Source organism: Scyliorhinus canicula, chromosome 11 (assembly GCF_902713615.1).
Source record: "Scyliorhinus canicula chromosome 11, sScyCan1.1, whole genome shotgun sequence".
Classification (NCBI taxonomy): Eukaryota; Metazoa; Chordata; class Chondrichthyes; order Carcharhiniformes; family Scyliorhinidae; genus Scyliorhinus; species Scyliorhinus canicula.
In genome coordinates, this window is record NC_052156.1 from 143,748,723 (window position 1) to 143,766,339 (window position 17,617).

General features: G+C 42.4%; 1 protein-coding gene across 6 annotated transcripts in view; it reads left to right on the plus strand.

The window, feature by feature from the left end:
- The window catches only part of pus7 (pseudouridine synthase 7), a 64,596-nt gene that overhangs the window by 8,655 nt on the left and 38,324 nt on the right, over positions 1–17,617 (plus strand). For all 6 annotated transcript variants that reach the window (XM_038811611.1, XM_038811612.1, XM_038811613.1 and 3 more), the window contains exons 2-5: positions 4,040–4,528; positions 5,051–5,135; positions 7,667–7,768; positions 14,852–14,996. In XM_038811611.1, coding sequence (XP_038667539.1) covers positions 4,040–4,528; positions 5,051–5,135; positions 7,667–7,768; positions 14,852–14,996 — 821 coding nt within the window. The remainder of the gene's footprint in view (positions 1–4,039; positions 4,529–5,050; positions 5,136–7,666; positions 7,769–14,851; positions 14,997–17,617) is intronic.

Consider the following 17,617-nt stretch of genomic DNA (forward strand, 5'->3'; position numbering starts at 1 on the left):
ATTGTGTTCAGTTGTGGTCTCCTTACCTGAGAAAGGACGTACTGGCGCTGGAGGGTGTGCAGAGGAGATTCACTAGGTTAATCCCAGAGCTGAAGGGGTTGGATTACGAGGAGAGGTTGAGTAGACTGGGACAGTACTCGTTGGATGAGGGGGGATCTTATAGAAACATATACAATTATGAAGGGAATAGATAGGATAGATGCGGGGAGGTTGTTTCCACTGGCGGGTGAAAGCAGAACTAGGGGGCATAGCCTCAAAATAAGGAGAAGGTAGATTTAGGACTGAGTTTAGGAGGAACCTCTTCACCCAAAGGGTTGTGAATCTGTGGAATTCCTTGCCCAGTGAAGAAGTTGAGGCTCCGTCATTAAATGTTTTTAAGATAAAGATAGATTGTTTTTTGAAGAATAAAGGGATTAAGGGTTATGGTGTTCAGGCCGGAAAGTGGAGCTGAGTCCACAAAAGATCAGCCATGATCTCATTGAATGGCGGAGCAGGCTCGAGGGACCATATGGCCTACTCCTGCTCCTAATTCTTATGTTCTTATGTTATTATTCCTCTTACCTTTTCTCTGAATTTTCCTTGTCGTTGAACCCATTCTTCATGTAACAACCTACCGCGTCTCCGTTTTGTAGCCACCTGGGGTGGCCACTGCCCAACACAAAATGGAAGATTTCAAAGAATGCAGGGAAAATGGACATGTTGCAAAAGCAAGCAGCTTGCAAAAGCGCTTGTGTATTCTGACTGCTGCAGAAACCTGACAGCACTGTGAAAGAAAATAAGTTAGCATACTAATGAGGCGATACCCGGTGATTCACAGGTACAATGGAAACAAGTTAACTCAAATCGCTACATTGAATAGAAGGCCAGACTTCTCGGCGCCAAGAGAAGTCCAAAACAATAAGCCCAAGAACCGCCCAGTGATCGAGGGACTGCCCCGTTATTGGCAAAATTCAAATCAATCGATTGGGAAGAGACCCAATCGATTGCGAGTGTATAGAGGGTCCGCCCAGGTGGGCGCGAGACCCTGGGAGAGGTATAAGACCCCAACCCCAGCTCTCTGTCTCAGCCAGCCTCTCCTTGACCAGCTCTCTCCGCCAGCCCTCCCAACAAGAACACCTTTGTAGCAGCTCTCGAACTTGACCACTGAGAGGAGAGGCCTGGCCAACAGCAGCCGCCAACAAGTAAGTGTCACACAACGCACGCTACGAGAGTAGACACTCCTGACCCCTTTAGTCCACACCGACTGGAAGCCTGCGGATCCAGGACAAAGCTAGAGGCCGTTGTTCCCTGATCTGGCAGTTCCCTTATTCCAGATAAGTATTGGCCTGTTAGTGGTAGGATTAGCCTAGTCTTGTAGTTTTATATGCACAATTAGTAGATAACTATTATAATAAACGTGTCTTGTTTGAACTTACTAACTGGTGTATGGAGTTATTGGTTTGAACTTGAAACTTGTGGCGGTATCTTAACGATACCTGGTGACTCTAGAGCTAAGGAACGAAACAGAGCCAAATTGAGTGTAAAGCACACTCACCCAGAACGAGCAACAATTTATGTTTTTACTTTCCGTTTTATTTCTTTTAGTATTACTGGGCCTATTCACTGAGCTACCCTCAGTCACTGTACCTTGTACTGTCACCTTTTTTGATTTTTGACTATGGCTTCTCTGCCTTACACTGGTAGTAACAGACTTCAGGAAGACATGGACCTAGACTGGTGAAATGGATAGACATGGTGTAGGCATTTTAATGTGGATAATTATGAAGTGATCCATTTATGGAGAGCCAATGTTATGGTGTATTTTGAAGGGACCCAGGGATGCCTATTCAGAAATTCTTGAAAGTGTGAGGGCAAGGTAATAGGGCAGGGAAGAAAACATATACCTGGTTTCATAAATCAGAACATTAACTACAAAAGACATTATGCCTAGACCATTACAAATCACTTTTTTTAGCCTCCGCTCAGGTATTTTGTGGAATTCTGTGGGGAGACTGGAAATGCTTGGATTCTTCTCTTTGGAGCAGGGAAGCTTAATGAGAGACCTATAGAGACAAATTAAAATTGAAGAGGGATTTGATAGAACAAGTGGGGAGAAACCATTTCTGCCGGCAAGTGAGTTCATAGCCAGTGGTTATAGATGGCAAAAGAACTAGAGGGAAAATAAGGAGAAATTATTTAACAGAAAGGGTTATGATTTCGAACATAATTATGAGAGGAATTTGACGTAAAAGTAAGGATGTTATGCTTCAGTTACATAGGGCATTGGTGACGCCGCATCTCAAGTATTGTGTGTAGTTTTGGTTTTGTTATTCAAGGAAGGATGTAAATGCATTAGAGTTGGTTCAGAGGAGTTTTACTAGATTGATACCTGGAGTGAGTGGGTTTGTCTTATGAGGATAGGTTGGAAAGGCTGGGCTTGTCTACTTCAGTTTAGAAGAATGAACGGTATTGACAAGGTGGACGTTGAAAGGATGTTTCCTCTTGTGGATGAGTCCAGACCTAGGAGGCACTGTTTAAAAATAGAGGTTGCCCTTATAGGACAGAGATAATGAGAAGCTTTTTCTGAAGATTGTGCACCTCAGAAGGTAGTGGAAACGGGATCACCGAACATCTTTAAGGCAGAGATAGATAGATTCTTGTTGGGCAAGGGAATCAGAGATTATCTGGGTAGATGGGGATGTGGAACTCGAGACAGACATCAGCGGTGATATTGAATGACTCTGGAAAAGTCCCTACAGATTGGACGGTATCTAATGTCACTCCAATATTCATAAAGGGAGGTAGAGAGAAAACGGAATGAGAGACCAGTATGCCTAACATCGGTAGTAGGGAAAATGTTTGAATCCATTATCAAGGACTTTATGGCAGAACATTTAGAAATCAGTGGCAGGATTAGTCAGAGTCAGCATGGATTTATGAAGGAGGAATCATGCTTGACAAACCTGTTGGAATTCTTTGCATGGTCAACTATGATTGTGATAACTGGCAGCGCAGGCTCGAAGGGCCAGAAGGCCTCATCCTGCTCCTATCTTCCATGTGTAATGGCAGACCAGGCTTGAGGGGTCAAGTGGCCCACTCAATTAATTTGCAGGTTATAGAGAAAAGGCTGAGTTGTGGGAATAAACTTGACATCTCTTTCCAAGAGCTGGGCTAATTGGTCACCACATATACAGCAATATTCTGTGAATATAAGAAATCATGATTTTTACAGAGAGGTCAGATATAAATTTAGTAAGAATTCAGTCCCATTTAGTACTCAGTCAGATTACTTGTAACATGAAATTGAGATGTTTCTCGGATTGTAATTTCTTTCTGGTATTGCACGCATATAATTGATTGAAGGTCATGGTGGGGTTAAAAATAGTGTAGATTTAAGTTGGTAGAAGGACATCTGGGTTAGATTTGGGATGGAGGAAATCCTATACTTGAATCGGGAAGAGGTCATGAGTATGTTATTTACAATGTGCACATTAGATGAGTTAGTGTGAAGCTTTTATGAGGGTATTTAAGGCAACAATGACCCACCATGACAAAATGGCTGGATGTATTGTTGGGGACAGCAGACTCGCAGGTGTTATATTTGCTTACAATGCTGCCTATCCAACTTTGATCACATGCTCATTGATAAAAATGCGACTTGCTCATTACCAAGAAGCTAACAGAATTTCTTGAGAAAGCTTTAAAAAATGTTTTATTAATATGGCATCTGCCTGTGTGTGAGATGTAGGTAAAGTTAAAAATTCAAATACAACAGGGCGTGAACTTTATCTTAGCATGATACGATGTGATGGGTCGATGCTTCAGCATCAGTGTCTTTCAACAATGAAGTTGGGATTATTTAAATATACACACTCGCGAACAATTGATTTCCTTCGATATCCTTTATTATTCATTAGACTCTCGTGCAATCTTTGTTTGCAATTATGGATATTTTTTATAGGAGACATAAATGTGATTTCACAATTTTAAACCAGGAAATATCCACATCCTCGTTAACTAATATGTACGTTAGATTTTTGACTTTTTTTTTATTCCTCAGGATTTTGGGACTCAATCTAGTTTTTAGAAAGATATTCAGTCATGTGCCCATTAAGGCCTGCCATTTAACAAACATATGGACTAACTTTGAAAAAAATTGTTGCTTCTGCACATTCTTGAGCAAGATGGAAGTGGAGGAAACAAACAATGTAGCTATAAAGCGTTCTCTGCCCGATGCTGGTGATGAGCAAATTGAACCTGAACAATATAAAAAGATCAAGCTTTCAGAAACTGGCATATCTTCAGATCAATCTGGTACTGGTAAACATACCGAAATAATTGAAAGTGGTTTGCAAGCCCTCCCCTCTCAACCAGATGAGAATAATGTGAAAGAAGATGAGGAAGAAATAGATACCGCTGTACTTGAGGAAGATGAAGGGGATGGAGACAGCTTTGCTGATATGATGAAATATGGCTTGGTTGAAGAAGATGTCGGAATCACAAAATTTGTTAGCAGTCGCCAAGGTTTCTCAGGAATCCTGAAGGAAAGGTAAGATGGCCAGAAGTAGAATTGGTGTTTTATCAAAGTAGAATTAAATTAAATTATGTCCTTCAGTGTATGAAATCATCCACACTTTCCCCCTTAAATCTGTTTTTAATGTCCACTAATTAATATAGTTTCTGCTGATGCTTGTCAATTAACTGATGTAGAAGTCAAATGATGTGCATTCACAGAGCTCTATCTCCACTACTCTAAGTTAGATGGAAACTCAATTTTGCAATTAACTTTAATTAAGTTGTAATTTATTTTTGACATTTGGCAGTTTGTCCATGAAAATGATGTTTATTTCATAATTATGCAGTATTGCAGCAAAAAATACCATCCTGCAAGTTCAAACTTTGATCATTGAATTTATTTACAATATTGATATGTTGTTGATAGTGGAGAAAGTGAGCCTGGGGTTGGATTCACTTCTAGGATGATCACTGCTTTGTCTCCTTGTTCAATGTTTTTTTTTAAATTAACGAAATTGAATCTTTTCTGAGTATTCTGCACTTTATCTTAAACCAGGTATTCCGATTTTGTTGTTCATGAAATAAACAAGGACGGGAAGATAGTTGTTCTGGATGATTTGTCTGTGCCAGCTGATGAGGAGGTAGGAACTAATTCAGCTTTTGGTACACAACGTTGGGGATCACAACTTAACTGATAATTTAGGGAAACTGCATGAAAGGGCATTGAGCAGTGTAACACTAACTACATTTAGCTGTGTGTAACACTAACTACATTTAGCTGCCAAATCAGCTAATTTGTAATAGTAATTATGGCATCTAAGTATATATATATATATATAGCGGGCAACTACTACCCCAAATCTTGATGTGAAAGCAGCAGTGTTTAATATGTTGTTTAAGTAGGATTCGTCGTACTGAAAGCACTAGCAACAGCGCCGCTCCTGATAGCTCCGGGGAAATACTCAGGGAATATTACGGTATTAATCGCTTCATTGAGAATTTGGAGGCAGTTTCTCCAACACTTCAGGTTGGGGGCAGGGTCAAAGGAAATGCCAATTCAGGGGAACCGCAGATTTGAGCCAGGGAGGTGGGATGGAAATTTTCAGAAATGGGACAAGAAGGGGATTAAGATGCTAAAAGATTTGTTTCTTGGGGGTCGGTTTGCAGGATTGAAGGAGCTGGAAGCGAAGTATGGGCTGTAGCAGGGAGAAATGTTTAGATACATGCAGGTTCGTGATTTTGCCAGAAAGGAGATACAAAGCTCCCCGAGGAACCGGCCTCCACATTGCTGGAGGAGGTGCTGACGACAGGGGGACTGGAGAAGGGGGTAGTGTCAGTGGTGTATGGAGCTATTTTGGAAGAGGATAAGGCACCACTGGAATGGATCAAAGGAAAGTGGGAGGAAGAGTTGGGAGAGGTAATAGAGGAGGGGTCCTGGTGTGAGATGCTCTGGAGAGTAAATACCTCATGTGCGAGGTTGGGGTTGATACAGCTGAAGGTGGTATACAGAGCACACCTCATGAGGGCGAGGATGAGCCGATTTTTTGAAGGAGTAGAAGATGTGTGTGAGCGTTGCCGGGGGGAGGGGGGTTGGGGCGGCCCACTAATCACATTCATATGTTTTGGTCCTGTCCAAAGCTAGAGGATTACTGGAAGGAGGTTTTTAGGATAATTTCCATGGTAGTGCACGTGAAACAACCTGGGTCCCCGGGAGGCCATATTCGGGGTGTCGGACAAGCCAGGGTTGGAAACGGGTGCGGAGACAGATATCGTAGCCTTTGCTTCGTTGATCGCAGGAAGGCGGATCCTGTTGGGATGGAGAGCAGCCTCTCCATCCTGTGCCCGGCGTGGCGGGGGGACCTGTTGGAAATCTTGACTCTTGAGAAGGTTAAGTTTGAACTGAGGGGAAGGACGGAGGGGTTCTACAATTCATGGGCATTTTTCATTATGCAATTTCAAGAACTGGATAACATCGAACATTAGTTGGAGGGGATGGGTGGGAGGGTTGGGGGGAGGGGGACTGTGTTTATTAAGGGTGACTATGAGTAATCCCCGGTTCCTTTTTGTCATTTGTTTATGTAAACATGCGGGCTAATGTTTGGGGGTTGGTGGGAGGATGGGATCATTGTTATTGTTATGGGGATTGATATATTTGTTGCTGATTATTGTTTATTGTTGGTGGGTGTAAATTTGGGAGAAAATGTGAAAAAGGGGAAGAAAAATATATTTTTTTAAAAAGTAGGATTCGTTGAGTGTATTTTGGATAGGCCATGTACCTGAAGGCACATTGGGCTGCTAAGAGTGAACTACGTAGAAAAATGTCACTTGTAAAGGCACTGTGCTTGGGCATGTACTGTGCACCTCAGAGCCAGGCTCGCACTCCGTAGGTACATTATCTGCATCTGCAGTTATTTCATCTGATGCTGAATCTCTTCTAAATTGTATAATTATCTACTTAATATTAAAATCATTCTTTTTTCAACAAGAGTTCAATTTATTCCATGTTTGTGAGGCTAGCATACAATCACTCACCATTTTGACACCTGTAGGTTTTGGTTAGAAATGGTCCAGGAGAGACCAAAAAGACTGAGGAAAATAGATTTTAAAATAAGTGAAACAACTAAATGATTGTCGCTCATTGATTTCACCCCCGCTTTAAAATTATCTTCCAAATGTCTACTTGGAATATTTACACCGGCCTCTGCTTATCGAAAATAGCTTAATTTTTAACTTGTATCGTGTGAATAAAAATCCTGGTTGCTCAACACATATTTGAACTTAAAGATCTAAAAAAACCTGAATGAATAGTGTTTGGGTGCTGATGCATGCTGCCTCTAGGGACAATGATGGCACGGAGTAATTTCTGTACAGCAACCACAAAAGGTGTCTAACAAAGGACGGGCAACTTTTCCACGGGAGGAATAATCAATTCAGTGAAGAACTATTGATAGGTTAACATTCCGGGATGGAAGCAAACCGCAACCTGTCCTGTTAGCAACAGACGATGCATGCTGTGGGACATTCATGATAAGATAGATTGCAAGAGGAAAGAAGTTACAATATTACTGTTTGTTGCCTTTTAACATTTTCTCATGGTACTTTTCCTTCCCCTCCCAGGGACCTTTGGGTAAATACCACTGTCTATGAGCTTGTGACATATTTAATCTTTTAGGAACCATCAGAGGACATTTTTTCTGTTTTGACTGCTCAAGACAAGCAACGTTTAGAAGATCTTCAGCAGTTCAAGAATAAGGAAGACTCAGTTACGATAGAGGTATGAAGACAAGTTATTAAAGAATTACATAGAATATACAGCACATAGGGCGGCGCAGTGGTTAGTACTGCTGCCTACGGTCCTGAGGACCCGGGTTCGACCCCGACTCTGGGTCACTGTCCGTGTGGAGTTTGCACATTCTCCCCGCGTCTGCGTGGATTTCACCCCCACAACCCAAAGATGTTCAGAGTAGGTGGATTGGCCACGCTAAATTGCCCCATTATTGGAAAGAATTATTGGGTACTCTAAATTTTTAAAAAATGTACAGCACATATACTCTGCTTTTTTGTGTTAACATTTATAAGCAAGCCTCCTCTCTCTCTCTCTCTCTCTCTCTCTCTCTCTCTCTCTCTCTCTCTCTCTCTCTCTCTCTCTCTCTCTCTCTCTCTCTTCTCTCCCCCCCCCCCCCCCCCCCCCCCTCCACCTGCTTCATCTCTGCCTTTTAACACATCTTTTTATTCCCTTTGCTGAAAAAAAACATATTTGCTTCAACCACTTCCTATTGTAGTGAGTTCCACTCTCTAAGTAAATAAATTTTCTCCTTCGTTCCATTTTGGACTTATTAGTAACTACCTTATTTTTATGACCCCTTAGTCTTCTCTTACATTTGCCCTGCCCAATCCATTCGTACTTCTAAAGAACTCTACCCGGTCACCTGTAAATCTTCTCTTTTCTAAAGAAAAGGAGAACCAGCTGGTGCTATCTTTCCCGATGAATGTAATCTCTCGATCTGATATTCTTGGAAATCTTCTTAGCACTTTTTCAGTCTTTCCTATCCTTTTTATAGTACAGAGACCATAATTGTATTCCAGTGTGTGTGTCCTGATCAGGTTCAGTTTAAGTTTTTTTTGTAAATTCTTTTTATTGATTTCCAAAAGAGGAAAGGAGGAGGTAAACAAGTGTAAACAGTACCATAATGCACCCCCCATAAACAGACAAACAAACAAAAATTATACAAAAATATAGTAAGTCAACAGTAATTAGCTCTTTAAAGATTAGAGACAAATGGTTGCCATCTACAAACATAGCATTTTGGTGGATACTCTTATGACATTCTTAATCTTCTGCAAATATAGAAAAGACGTTGTGTTCCAACCAGGATGAAGCATTGATTGGGTGGCTTGGGAGGTTAATAAAATCTGCCTGCAGGTTATTAATGAAGCAAATGCAATGACGTCTGCCTCAATCTTGGTGAAACTGACCAATGCTGATGAGACTCCAAATATGGCTATTAAAGGGCAAGGCTGTAGGTCAATATCTAGAACTTTGGAAAGAGCATCAAAGAAAGATGACCAAAACCCGACCAACTTCGGACACAACCAGAACATATGGGTCTGGTCTGCAGGGGCGAGTGAATACTAGTCGCATTTGTTGCTTGAGTTGGATAAAAACTTGCTTATTCTGGCCTTGGTAAAGTGAATTTTGTGCAGAACTTTAAACTGTATTAAGCTTTACCGAGCAAAAGAGGATGTGGATTTGACCCTAAAAAAAGGACTTTGTCCCACCAGTACGTCAATGAGGTCAAGCCAAAGCTCTGCTTCACAATTATTTCTTACCTTATGCAGAGGGGAGGGTCCAGAGGATATCATGAGATCGTACTACCTTGAACTGGAACTACTGCTGGTTTTGGCAATAACAAATTCCCTTCCAACAAGGGCGGCGCGGTGGCACAATGGTTAGCACTGCTGCATCACAGCGCCAGGGACCCAGGTTCAATTCCGGCTTGGGTCGCTGTCTGTGTGGAGTTTGTACATTGTGCCCGTGTCTGCGTGGATTTCCTCCGCGTGCTCCGGTTTCCTCCCACAGTCCAAAATGTACAGGTTAGGTAGATTGGCCATACTAAATTGCCCCTTAGTGTCCAGGGATGCACAGGTTAGGTTATGGGGTTAGTGGGGTAGGGAGGGGTGGTTGGGTGAGTGGATATGGATAGAGTGCTCGTTCAAATAGGTCGGTGGAGACTTGATCTGACTGGAGATTCTATTTGGAGGTAGTTGACGAAAGTGCAAGCAAACAAAACCACGGGCTTGAAAATAGCAAGAAAGACTAGATTCAGGTAAATTAAATTTGGCTGCAGGCTCGCTAAAGCAGGCAAAGCTCCTATCCACAATCAGGTCAGTAAAACGTTTGAGTCCCTTCTTTCTCCACAAGGCAAATGCTGAGTCAAGCATGGAGGACAAGAACAAGTGGTTATTACAAATAGGACCTCCGTAGCAAAGGAGTGGGAATTTTGAAATGTTGATGAAATTGCTTCCATATTTTCCATACTCCTTGTAGAAATCACAAGAGGGTTTGACATAGATTCATTATACCTCTGAATAGCGGGGTACAAATTAAGGCAGGAAGAGGGGGTGCGCTTCCATAAGACACCAGTTTAAATAGAGTTAATTGGAAACACTCACTTTCGTTGATATTCACTGTGCAGCGCAGCCAGAGAAAGCACCAAAGGCGTTGAAAATATTCATTATGCCATCAACAGGGTTAGTGCTATACTGTGGGAGATCATCAGCCTCCTTTGAGCTGGCGCTCCACACTAGCTCAAAGGATACCCGTTAGCAGTGTGGACAGGGGTTCTACCGCCAAGGCAAAGAGCAGTAGGGATAGAGGACATCCTTTGACAGGGTCCCCTGGATAAGGGGAAGTACTCTGAGTGTATAGAGATAGTGTGCACACTCGCAGTTGGGGAGGTATAAAGAAAGCGAACCTATTAACTAACTATTGGTCCAAACCTAAATTAGCCCAAAATTGCAAACCGATAATCCCACTCTACCCGGTCAAAAGCCTTCTCCACATCAATAGAGACAACAACTTCAGGGACGAGGTAGATGGGGAAAGTATAATGTCAAGAAGACGACGTGTATTTGAGGATAATTGTCATCCCTTTACAAAGCCAGTTTGGTCATCAGATATTCTATCAGAGAGACATGGCTCCAAGCGGCATGTAAGTACCTTAGGTAACATATTTATATCTGCGTTTAAAAGAGAGGCCACTGTGAGCCACTGCATCCCTGGCCGTGATTCTCCGACCCACTGCCGGGTCTGCGTCAATCCCGCCCCCGCCGTGTCCCGAATTCTCCAGCACCAGAGATTCGGCGGGGATGGGAATCGCTCTGCACCGGTCAGCGTGCCCCCCCCCCCCCCCCCCCCCCCCCCCCCCCCCCAAAACACCGATTCTCCGGCCTGTAATGGGCCACGGTCCCACCGCTGTAATGCTTCTCCCGCTGGCGTGGATCAGACCACCTACCTTACCGGCAGGAGCAGGTGGCGCAGGCAGGCTCCGGGGTCCTGGGGGGGGCACGGGGCGATCTGGCCCCGGGGGGTGCCCCCACGGTGGCCTGGTCCGTGATCGGGGCCCACCGATCGGCGGGCGGGCCTGTGGCGTGGCAGCACTCTTTTCCTTCCGCCTTCGCCATAGTCTTCACCATGGCGGAGGCGGAAGTGACCCCCTCCCCTGCGCATGCGCAGGGATGACGTGAGCAGCCGCTGACGCTCTGGAGCATGCGTGGACTTCCGCCAGCCGGCGAAGCCCCTTTGGGCCCGGCTGGCGTGGCGCCAAAGACCTTCCATTCTAGCCGGCGGAGCGCCAAACACTCCGTGCGGGCCTAGCCCCTCAATGTTGGGGCTTGGCCCATAAAGGTGCGAAGACTTCCACACCTTCGGGGCGGCCCGACCGCCGGACTGGTTCACGCCACTCCATCCCTCCGGGACCCCCTGCTCCACCGGGTAGGGGAGAGTCCCGGCCCCTGTCTTTTTTGAATATGTAGCAAAATGGAAGCTTGAGTCCATGCTGGAGGCAGAGAACCATGAGATAATGAGTCATTAAACATATTTAGAATTTTTTGTCTTATAAAAGACAATAAGGAAACAGTTAGGGTTTGGAACCTTGCCACTTTGCATCAACTTAATGTAATTTGTTATCCCATCCAGGTGCAAAGGGTTGTCTTAAGTCTCTGCTCCTGTCCACATTTGCAAATGAGATGTCCAAACTATTTGAAAAATCTGCCATTGCCATGCTATCAGATGGGAGATCAAATTTATAAAGGTTGCGATAAAAGGAAGGGAAGGTGAAATTAGAGGTCAGTTGTAAGATTATGGGAGCAGTCATAGATCTGGGAGATAAACCGAGAAGCAGACCAGCGCCTGAGCTGGTGGGCTAGTAGGTAGCTTTGTATCTGGATTCATTAAAGTGTCTACAGCTTTAATTGTGGGAAACAAGTCAATTGAGTCTGGAGCTTTAGCCTGTCTGCATATAAATCGGAGGTGGAAATAATGGAATATTGACAGTCTATTTCTAAAATTGAGTCCACCAATTCTTGTTTTAATTTTCTTTGATGTCTGCATTGTAAGAAATTACGTTTACTCGGGGAACCAGCTTGAGGGTCTCCCATAATATTGATGGGATGGTGGAATCAGATTTGTTTTAATAAATACATTTATACTGATGGATATAGATTTACAAAGGTGCTGACCATTAGCTTTGGCTGTAAGAGCCAAGTCAAGGGAGTGGGGCGTGGGGTTTGATACAACTATGGCAGAATACTTGACAGTTTTAAATGTGGGGAGATGAGCGCTGTCCAAAAAAATAATTGATGAGTAAGTATGGTGGACATGAGAGAGGCAGGAAAAATTCCTTGGGACTGGGTGGAGAGAACACCCAAAGGTCACACAAGCCGTTTGAGTCATAAAGGTGGAAAGAGCCTTGGAAACACCGGAGAGGACAAAGGCCTTAGGAGTTGAGCGATCCAGCTTTGGATCTATAACATAGTTTAAATCCCCTCCAAAAATAAGGTGGTGGGTGTCTCGATTAGGAAGGAACGAGAGAAGCAATGTGATAAATTTTGTATCCTCCCAGTATGAGGCATAACCACAAACTATTATATAATATCCACCAGGGTCTGAGATTACATTTAAGGGGGACAGCTGTATTCTTCTGTTGATCAAAATTGTGATTTCCCCCTAGCTCTGCTGTTAAATCTGGAGTTAAACAGCTGGCCAACCCATGCTTTACGCAATCTGGCATGATCTCCAACATGAAGGTGTGTTTCTGGAAGGAATGCAACATCAATGTTCAGGCTCTTGAGATGTGAAAAAAAACTTTGGATCGTTTTACTGGGGCATGTAACCCGTTAACATTCAATGTGATTAACCTGATCGAGAGTCCTGTACCACCCTGACTGCCTGAGCTAGTCATTTATGTAGGAAGACTTTATAAAAGGGTCAGTAAATTGAATGGAGGAAAAAGCAAAGTCAAGAGCCCATAAGACATAGAAGCAGAATTAGGCCACTCAGTCCATCGAGTCTGCTCCACCATTCAATCATGGCTGATATTTTTTCATCCCCATTCTCCCATGAACTTTTGGCCTTCTCCTTATTAATTAAGAACCTATCTATCTCTGTCTTAAAGACACTCAGTGATTTGGCCTTCACAGCCTTCTGCAGCAAAGCGTTCCACAGATTCACCACCCTCTGGCTGAAGAAATTCCTCCTCATCTTAGTTTTAAAGGATCGCCCCTTGAGTCTGTGATATTGTGTCCTCTGGTTCTAGTTTCTCCTACAAATGGAAACATCGTCTCCACGTCCATTCTATTCAGGCCTCGCAGTCTCCTGTAAGTTTCAATAAGATCCCCCCTCATCCTTCTAAACTCCAAAGTATACAGACCCAGAGTCCTCAACCGTTCCTCATACGACAAGTTCTTCATTCCAGGGATCATTCTTGTGAACCTCCTCTGGACCCTTTCCAAGGCCAGCACATCCTTCCTTAGATACGGGGCCCAAAACTGATCACAATACTCCAAATGGGATCTGATCAGAGCCTTATACAGCCTCAGAAGTACCTTCCTGGTCTTGCATTCTAGCCCTCTTGACATGAATGCTAACATTGCATTTGCCTTCTTAACCGCCAACTGAATTGTGAACAAGGACTCCCATGTCCCTTTGTGCTTCTGATTTCCTAAGCATTTCCCCATTTATGAAATATTCAGTGTCTTAAGTTCCTCCTTCCAACATGCATAACCTCTCACTTTTCCACATTGTATTTCATTTGCCACTTCATTGCTCACTCTCCTAGCTTGTCCAAATCCTTCTGCAGCCCCCTTGCTTCCTCTACAGATCTTTGTATCATCTGCAAACTTAGCAACAGTGCCTTCAATTCCTTGTTCCAGATCATTAATGTATATTGTGAAAAGTTGTGGTCCCAGCGCAGACCCCTGAGGCACACCATTAGTCACCGGCTGCCACCCTGAAAAATACCCCATTATCCCCACTCACTGCCTTCTTCCAGTCAGCCAATCCTCTATCCATGCCAGGATCTTACCCTTAACACCGTGTGATTTTAACTTATTTAACAGTCTCCTATGCGACACCTTGTCAAAGGCCTTCTGGAAATTTAAATAAATCAAGTCCACTGGTTCTCTTTTTTCTAACTTCTTTGTTACCTCCTCAAAGAACTCTTAACAGATTTGTCAGACACAACCTCCCGTTGACAAAGCCGTGCTGACTCAGTCCTATTTTACCATGCGCTTCCAAGTACTTTCCAAGAGGATCCATTGCATAATGAAAATGGCCAAATGCAAAAAGATCTTTGATTAATGTCAATGCAGGAAATCCCTCCCACCCCATTCCATCCCGAGAACAATCACCTCACACTCAAACCACTGGAACAAGAACAGTGTGATAATAAACCTTAAAAGCTAAATAAAATCATGAATCCAATCCTAAGCTCTCCATTATTTTTTTTTAAAGGCAGGTTTCCCATCTTGTATGACATCCGTTGACTAACCAGCCTTGTAATGGGGCATATCTCCAACATATCAGCTTTATTATATAATATGCCATTGGAACGTTGCTTGTCCTAACCGCATAATAAGTGTAAACAAAAGGTCAAACATGACCTTCATTTTGAAAGTATTAAGTGGCCATACAGGTATTCAAACACATATACCCAAAAACAAACGCACAAACTTCCAGGATCATGAACGCACAGAGGTCCATGCTGGCTCTCTATAGCAATCCTTGCTCCACTTGAATTTCTGGCACTTTGTTTCTCGTTCTTGTCTTCTTTAATACATCAAAGATCTTTCTAAACAGGTTATTGAAGATACTAAAGAAAAAAGAACAGTTATTCATCAGGCTGTAAAGGGTCTCTTTCCTGGGCTGGAGACTAAAACTGAAGAAAGAGAAGGAAAGAAAGTTATTGTAGCCTACCATGTTGCTGGGAAGACTGCATTGGCAAGTAAGTTTTATACTGTGAAGGAACTTCATGGATTTGTCACTTTGGTAAATTTCCTAAAGCAAGATTTTTACAAATATAAATACTGAAACATGTGTGATGTGCTGGCAAGTTCAAAATATGTTTATCTGAAACATTAAATTTGCCCTTTGTAACATGAAAATGATTTGCTAACTTAAAGCACTGCACTTTTGTTAATTGAGTTGCTATTTCCCTAAAATTGATCCTTTTATAAAAGTTCTAAAACTTAAGTCTGAATATTTTTGTTTAATCTTTATCTAAAAGTTTTGTTTGTGATGTTTTAGAAAACTATTTTCTTTACGCTACTTTCAGAATGCATAGTACTACTGGTGTTCTAAGATTCTGTATGTGTTATTGATTACAGCTTTTGTATGCATCCTGCATGTATTTGTTCCCTTGATTCATGCATGTATTTTTTTTAAAGATTATAACCACATCCCTGGTAAAGTCATGCTGTTTCATATTGCTAATCTTCACCTGTGTTTTGCAAATTGTGCTGTTAGCTGAGTAATAAATATTGGCATTGTTCTACATGTTGAATGACCAGCAAAATAAAATGGAAAGTGCACAGCAAGTTAAGCAAGTGCTGCTGTAGCAGATCCTTGTACCTCCTGAAGGCACAATATTTTGTGGTGATTTAGGCTTTTCCTATCATATGCACCTTGATGACCCTGGATCAAGGGTTACAGTACATAAATGATGAATATTAATGAAATCAAGTTTGAGTGACATATTGGTACTGTATTATACTGGTCTTTTGGGCAGTTTTTGAAAATTATTTTGACTTTGATGTTTAGTCTGTCATTGTCATTATGAATGTTTATAATAAAACTGAGGGTTCTTGTCATTAAAGAGGAGTTATACCTATCTAGTCTGCTAATCATGCAAGACCAGGGTGGCATATGTACTCTGGTATGCGTACTGTCTCTCACTATACTTTAGAAACAATGAGACATGTATAACTTTGCCCTACCTTCCAGCAGATAGTTATGCAAAACTGTTGGGAAAATGTTTGGATGGACAAAACAGCAAAACTACCCTGCAAAGGTTCTAAAATACACATAGAAAAGATCCTAAATATATGTATAAATCATTATGGACTATTATCAAGAAGTTTGCAGGTAATGCAAACATTGATAAGAAATCTGTATACACAGCAATATGTCAATGGACTAGTTAGGTGGGCAGAGCAGTGGCAAATGGAGTTCAGTCTGCAGGCGTGTGAGGTAATGTATTTGGGGAGGGAAAACAAGGCAAGGGAATGCATAATAAATGGTAAGATACTGAGAAGTGTAGAGGAACCTTGAGTGCATGTCTGCTGATGGTGGCTGGATAGGTAGATAATCTAATCAAGAAGGTATACAGGATACATACGTTCTGTGCCTCAGCTAATAATGGTAAGAGCAGGGAGGTAATGTTGGAACTGTATAAGACACTTGCTAGGCCACAGCTGGAGTACTGCATGCAGTTCTGGTCACTCCCCAGATCAAATAGATATAATGACACTGTAGTGGTTACAAAGAAGATTTCGGAGGATGCTGTTTGCGCAAACAAATTTTAGTTATGAGAATAGATTGTAGAGGCCAGGGTTTTTTTAAACAAAGAAGGGAACACCTGACTGAAGTGTATAAAATTATGAGGGGTCTAGATAGTGGATAGGAAATCTGTAATCCCCTTGGTTGAAGTACCCATCAGTGGGGGCATAGTGTTAGGGTAAATGGCAGGAGAGTTAGAGGGGCAACGGGGATTTGGAACTCTCAGTTTGCTTCATTTTCTATTTTGGTTAAATCCAGGAACTCAAATAGGATGAATATATTTTCATTTATCTATTGTTGGGGATATGATCACTCGTTTTATTTTTGTCAATTAGACCTGTTTTTTGAATTGGTCAATAACCTGGCTCTGAAAATATGATGCTTGCTAAGACATAAACGTGAATTGGAGTTACATAAATTAGTAGCTCTGACTGTTCTCTGTTGAACTTAGTGATTTGAGTTAGGTTTGAAACCAATTCTGTAATGCAGTTGTGTCAGTAGAAATTCGGATTGTTAGAGAAAGTTGCTTGATGTCTGCAAGGAGGACTTGGAGCTCAATTTTTAAAAAAAAGTAAAAATGACCTTTTAATTACTTTTCACATTGATACAAAAATTGGTAATGTGTGTGATGGCAAGGAAGAAAACTGCAGATTTGCAAGAATTATCGATGGACTGATCCGTGGGCAGATAATTGGGAAATTACATTCATTCCAGAGAGGTGTGCAATAATGGGCAGTATTCTTTTGAGCTCCGGAGCGTCGTATTTTTGGGTGTTTGGGGGGGGGGAGGGGGGGTTTACCCCAAAGATACACTGGGGAATTCCCTTTAGGCGTTCTCCAGTAAGGTTGCATGGCAAATGCCCAGAAGTGCGAACTTCCCGTGCACTGGGAACCATTCGAAAATGTGATTTAAATCACAAACGTCACATAGTTTCGACTGTCTTCCAACAATAGTTGCCCAGAAATGTTTGAAAATTAAAGCCTCTTCTGGGTAATTAATGCACAAACCCACAACTATCCCCCAATACTGGTCCCTCTCAACACCTGGCACTCCACTGCACCCCTGATG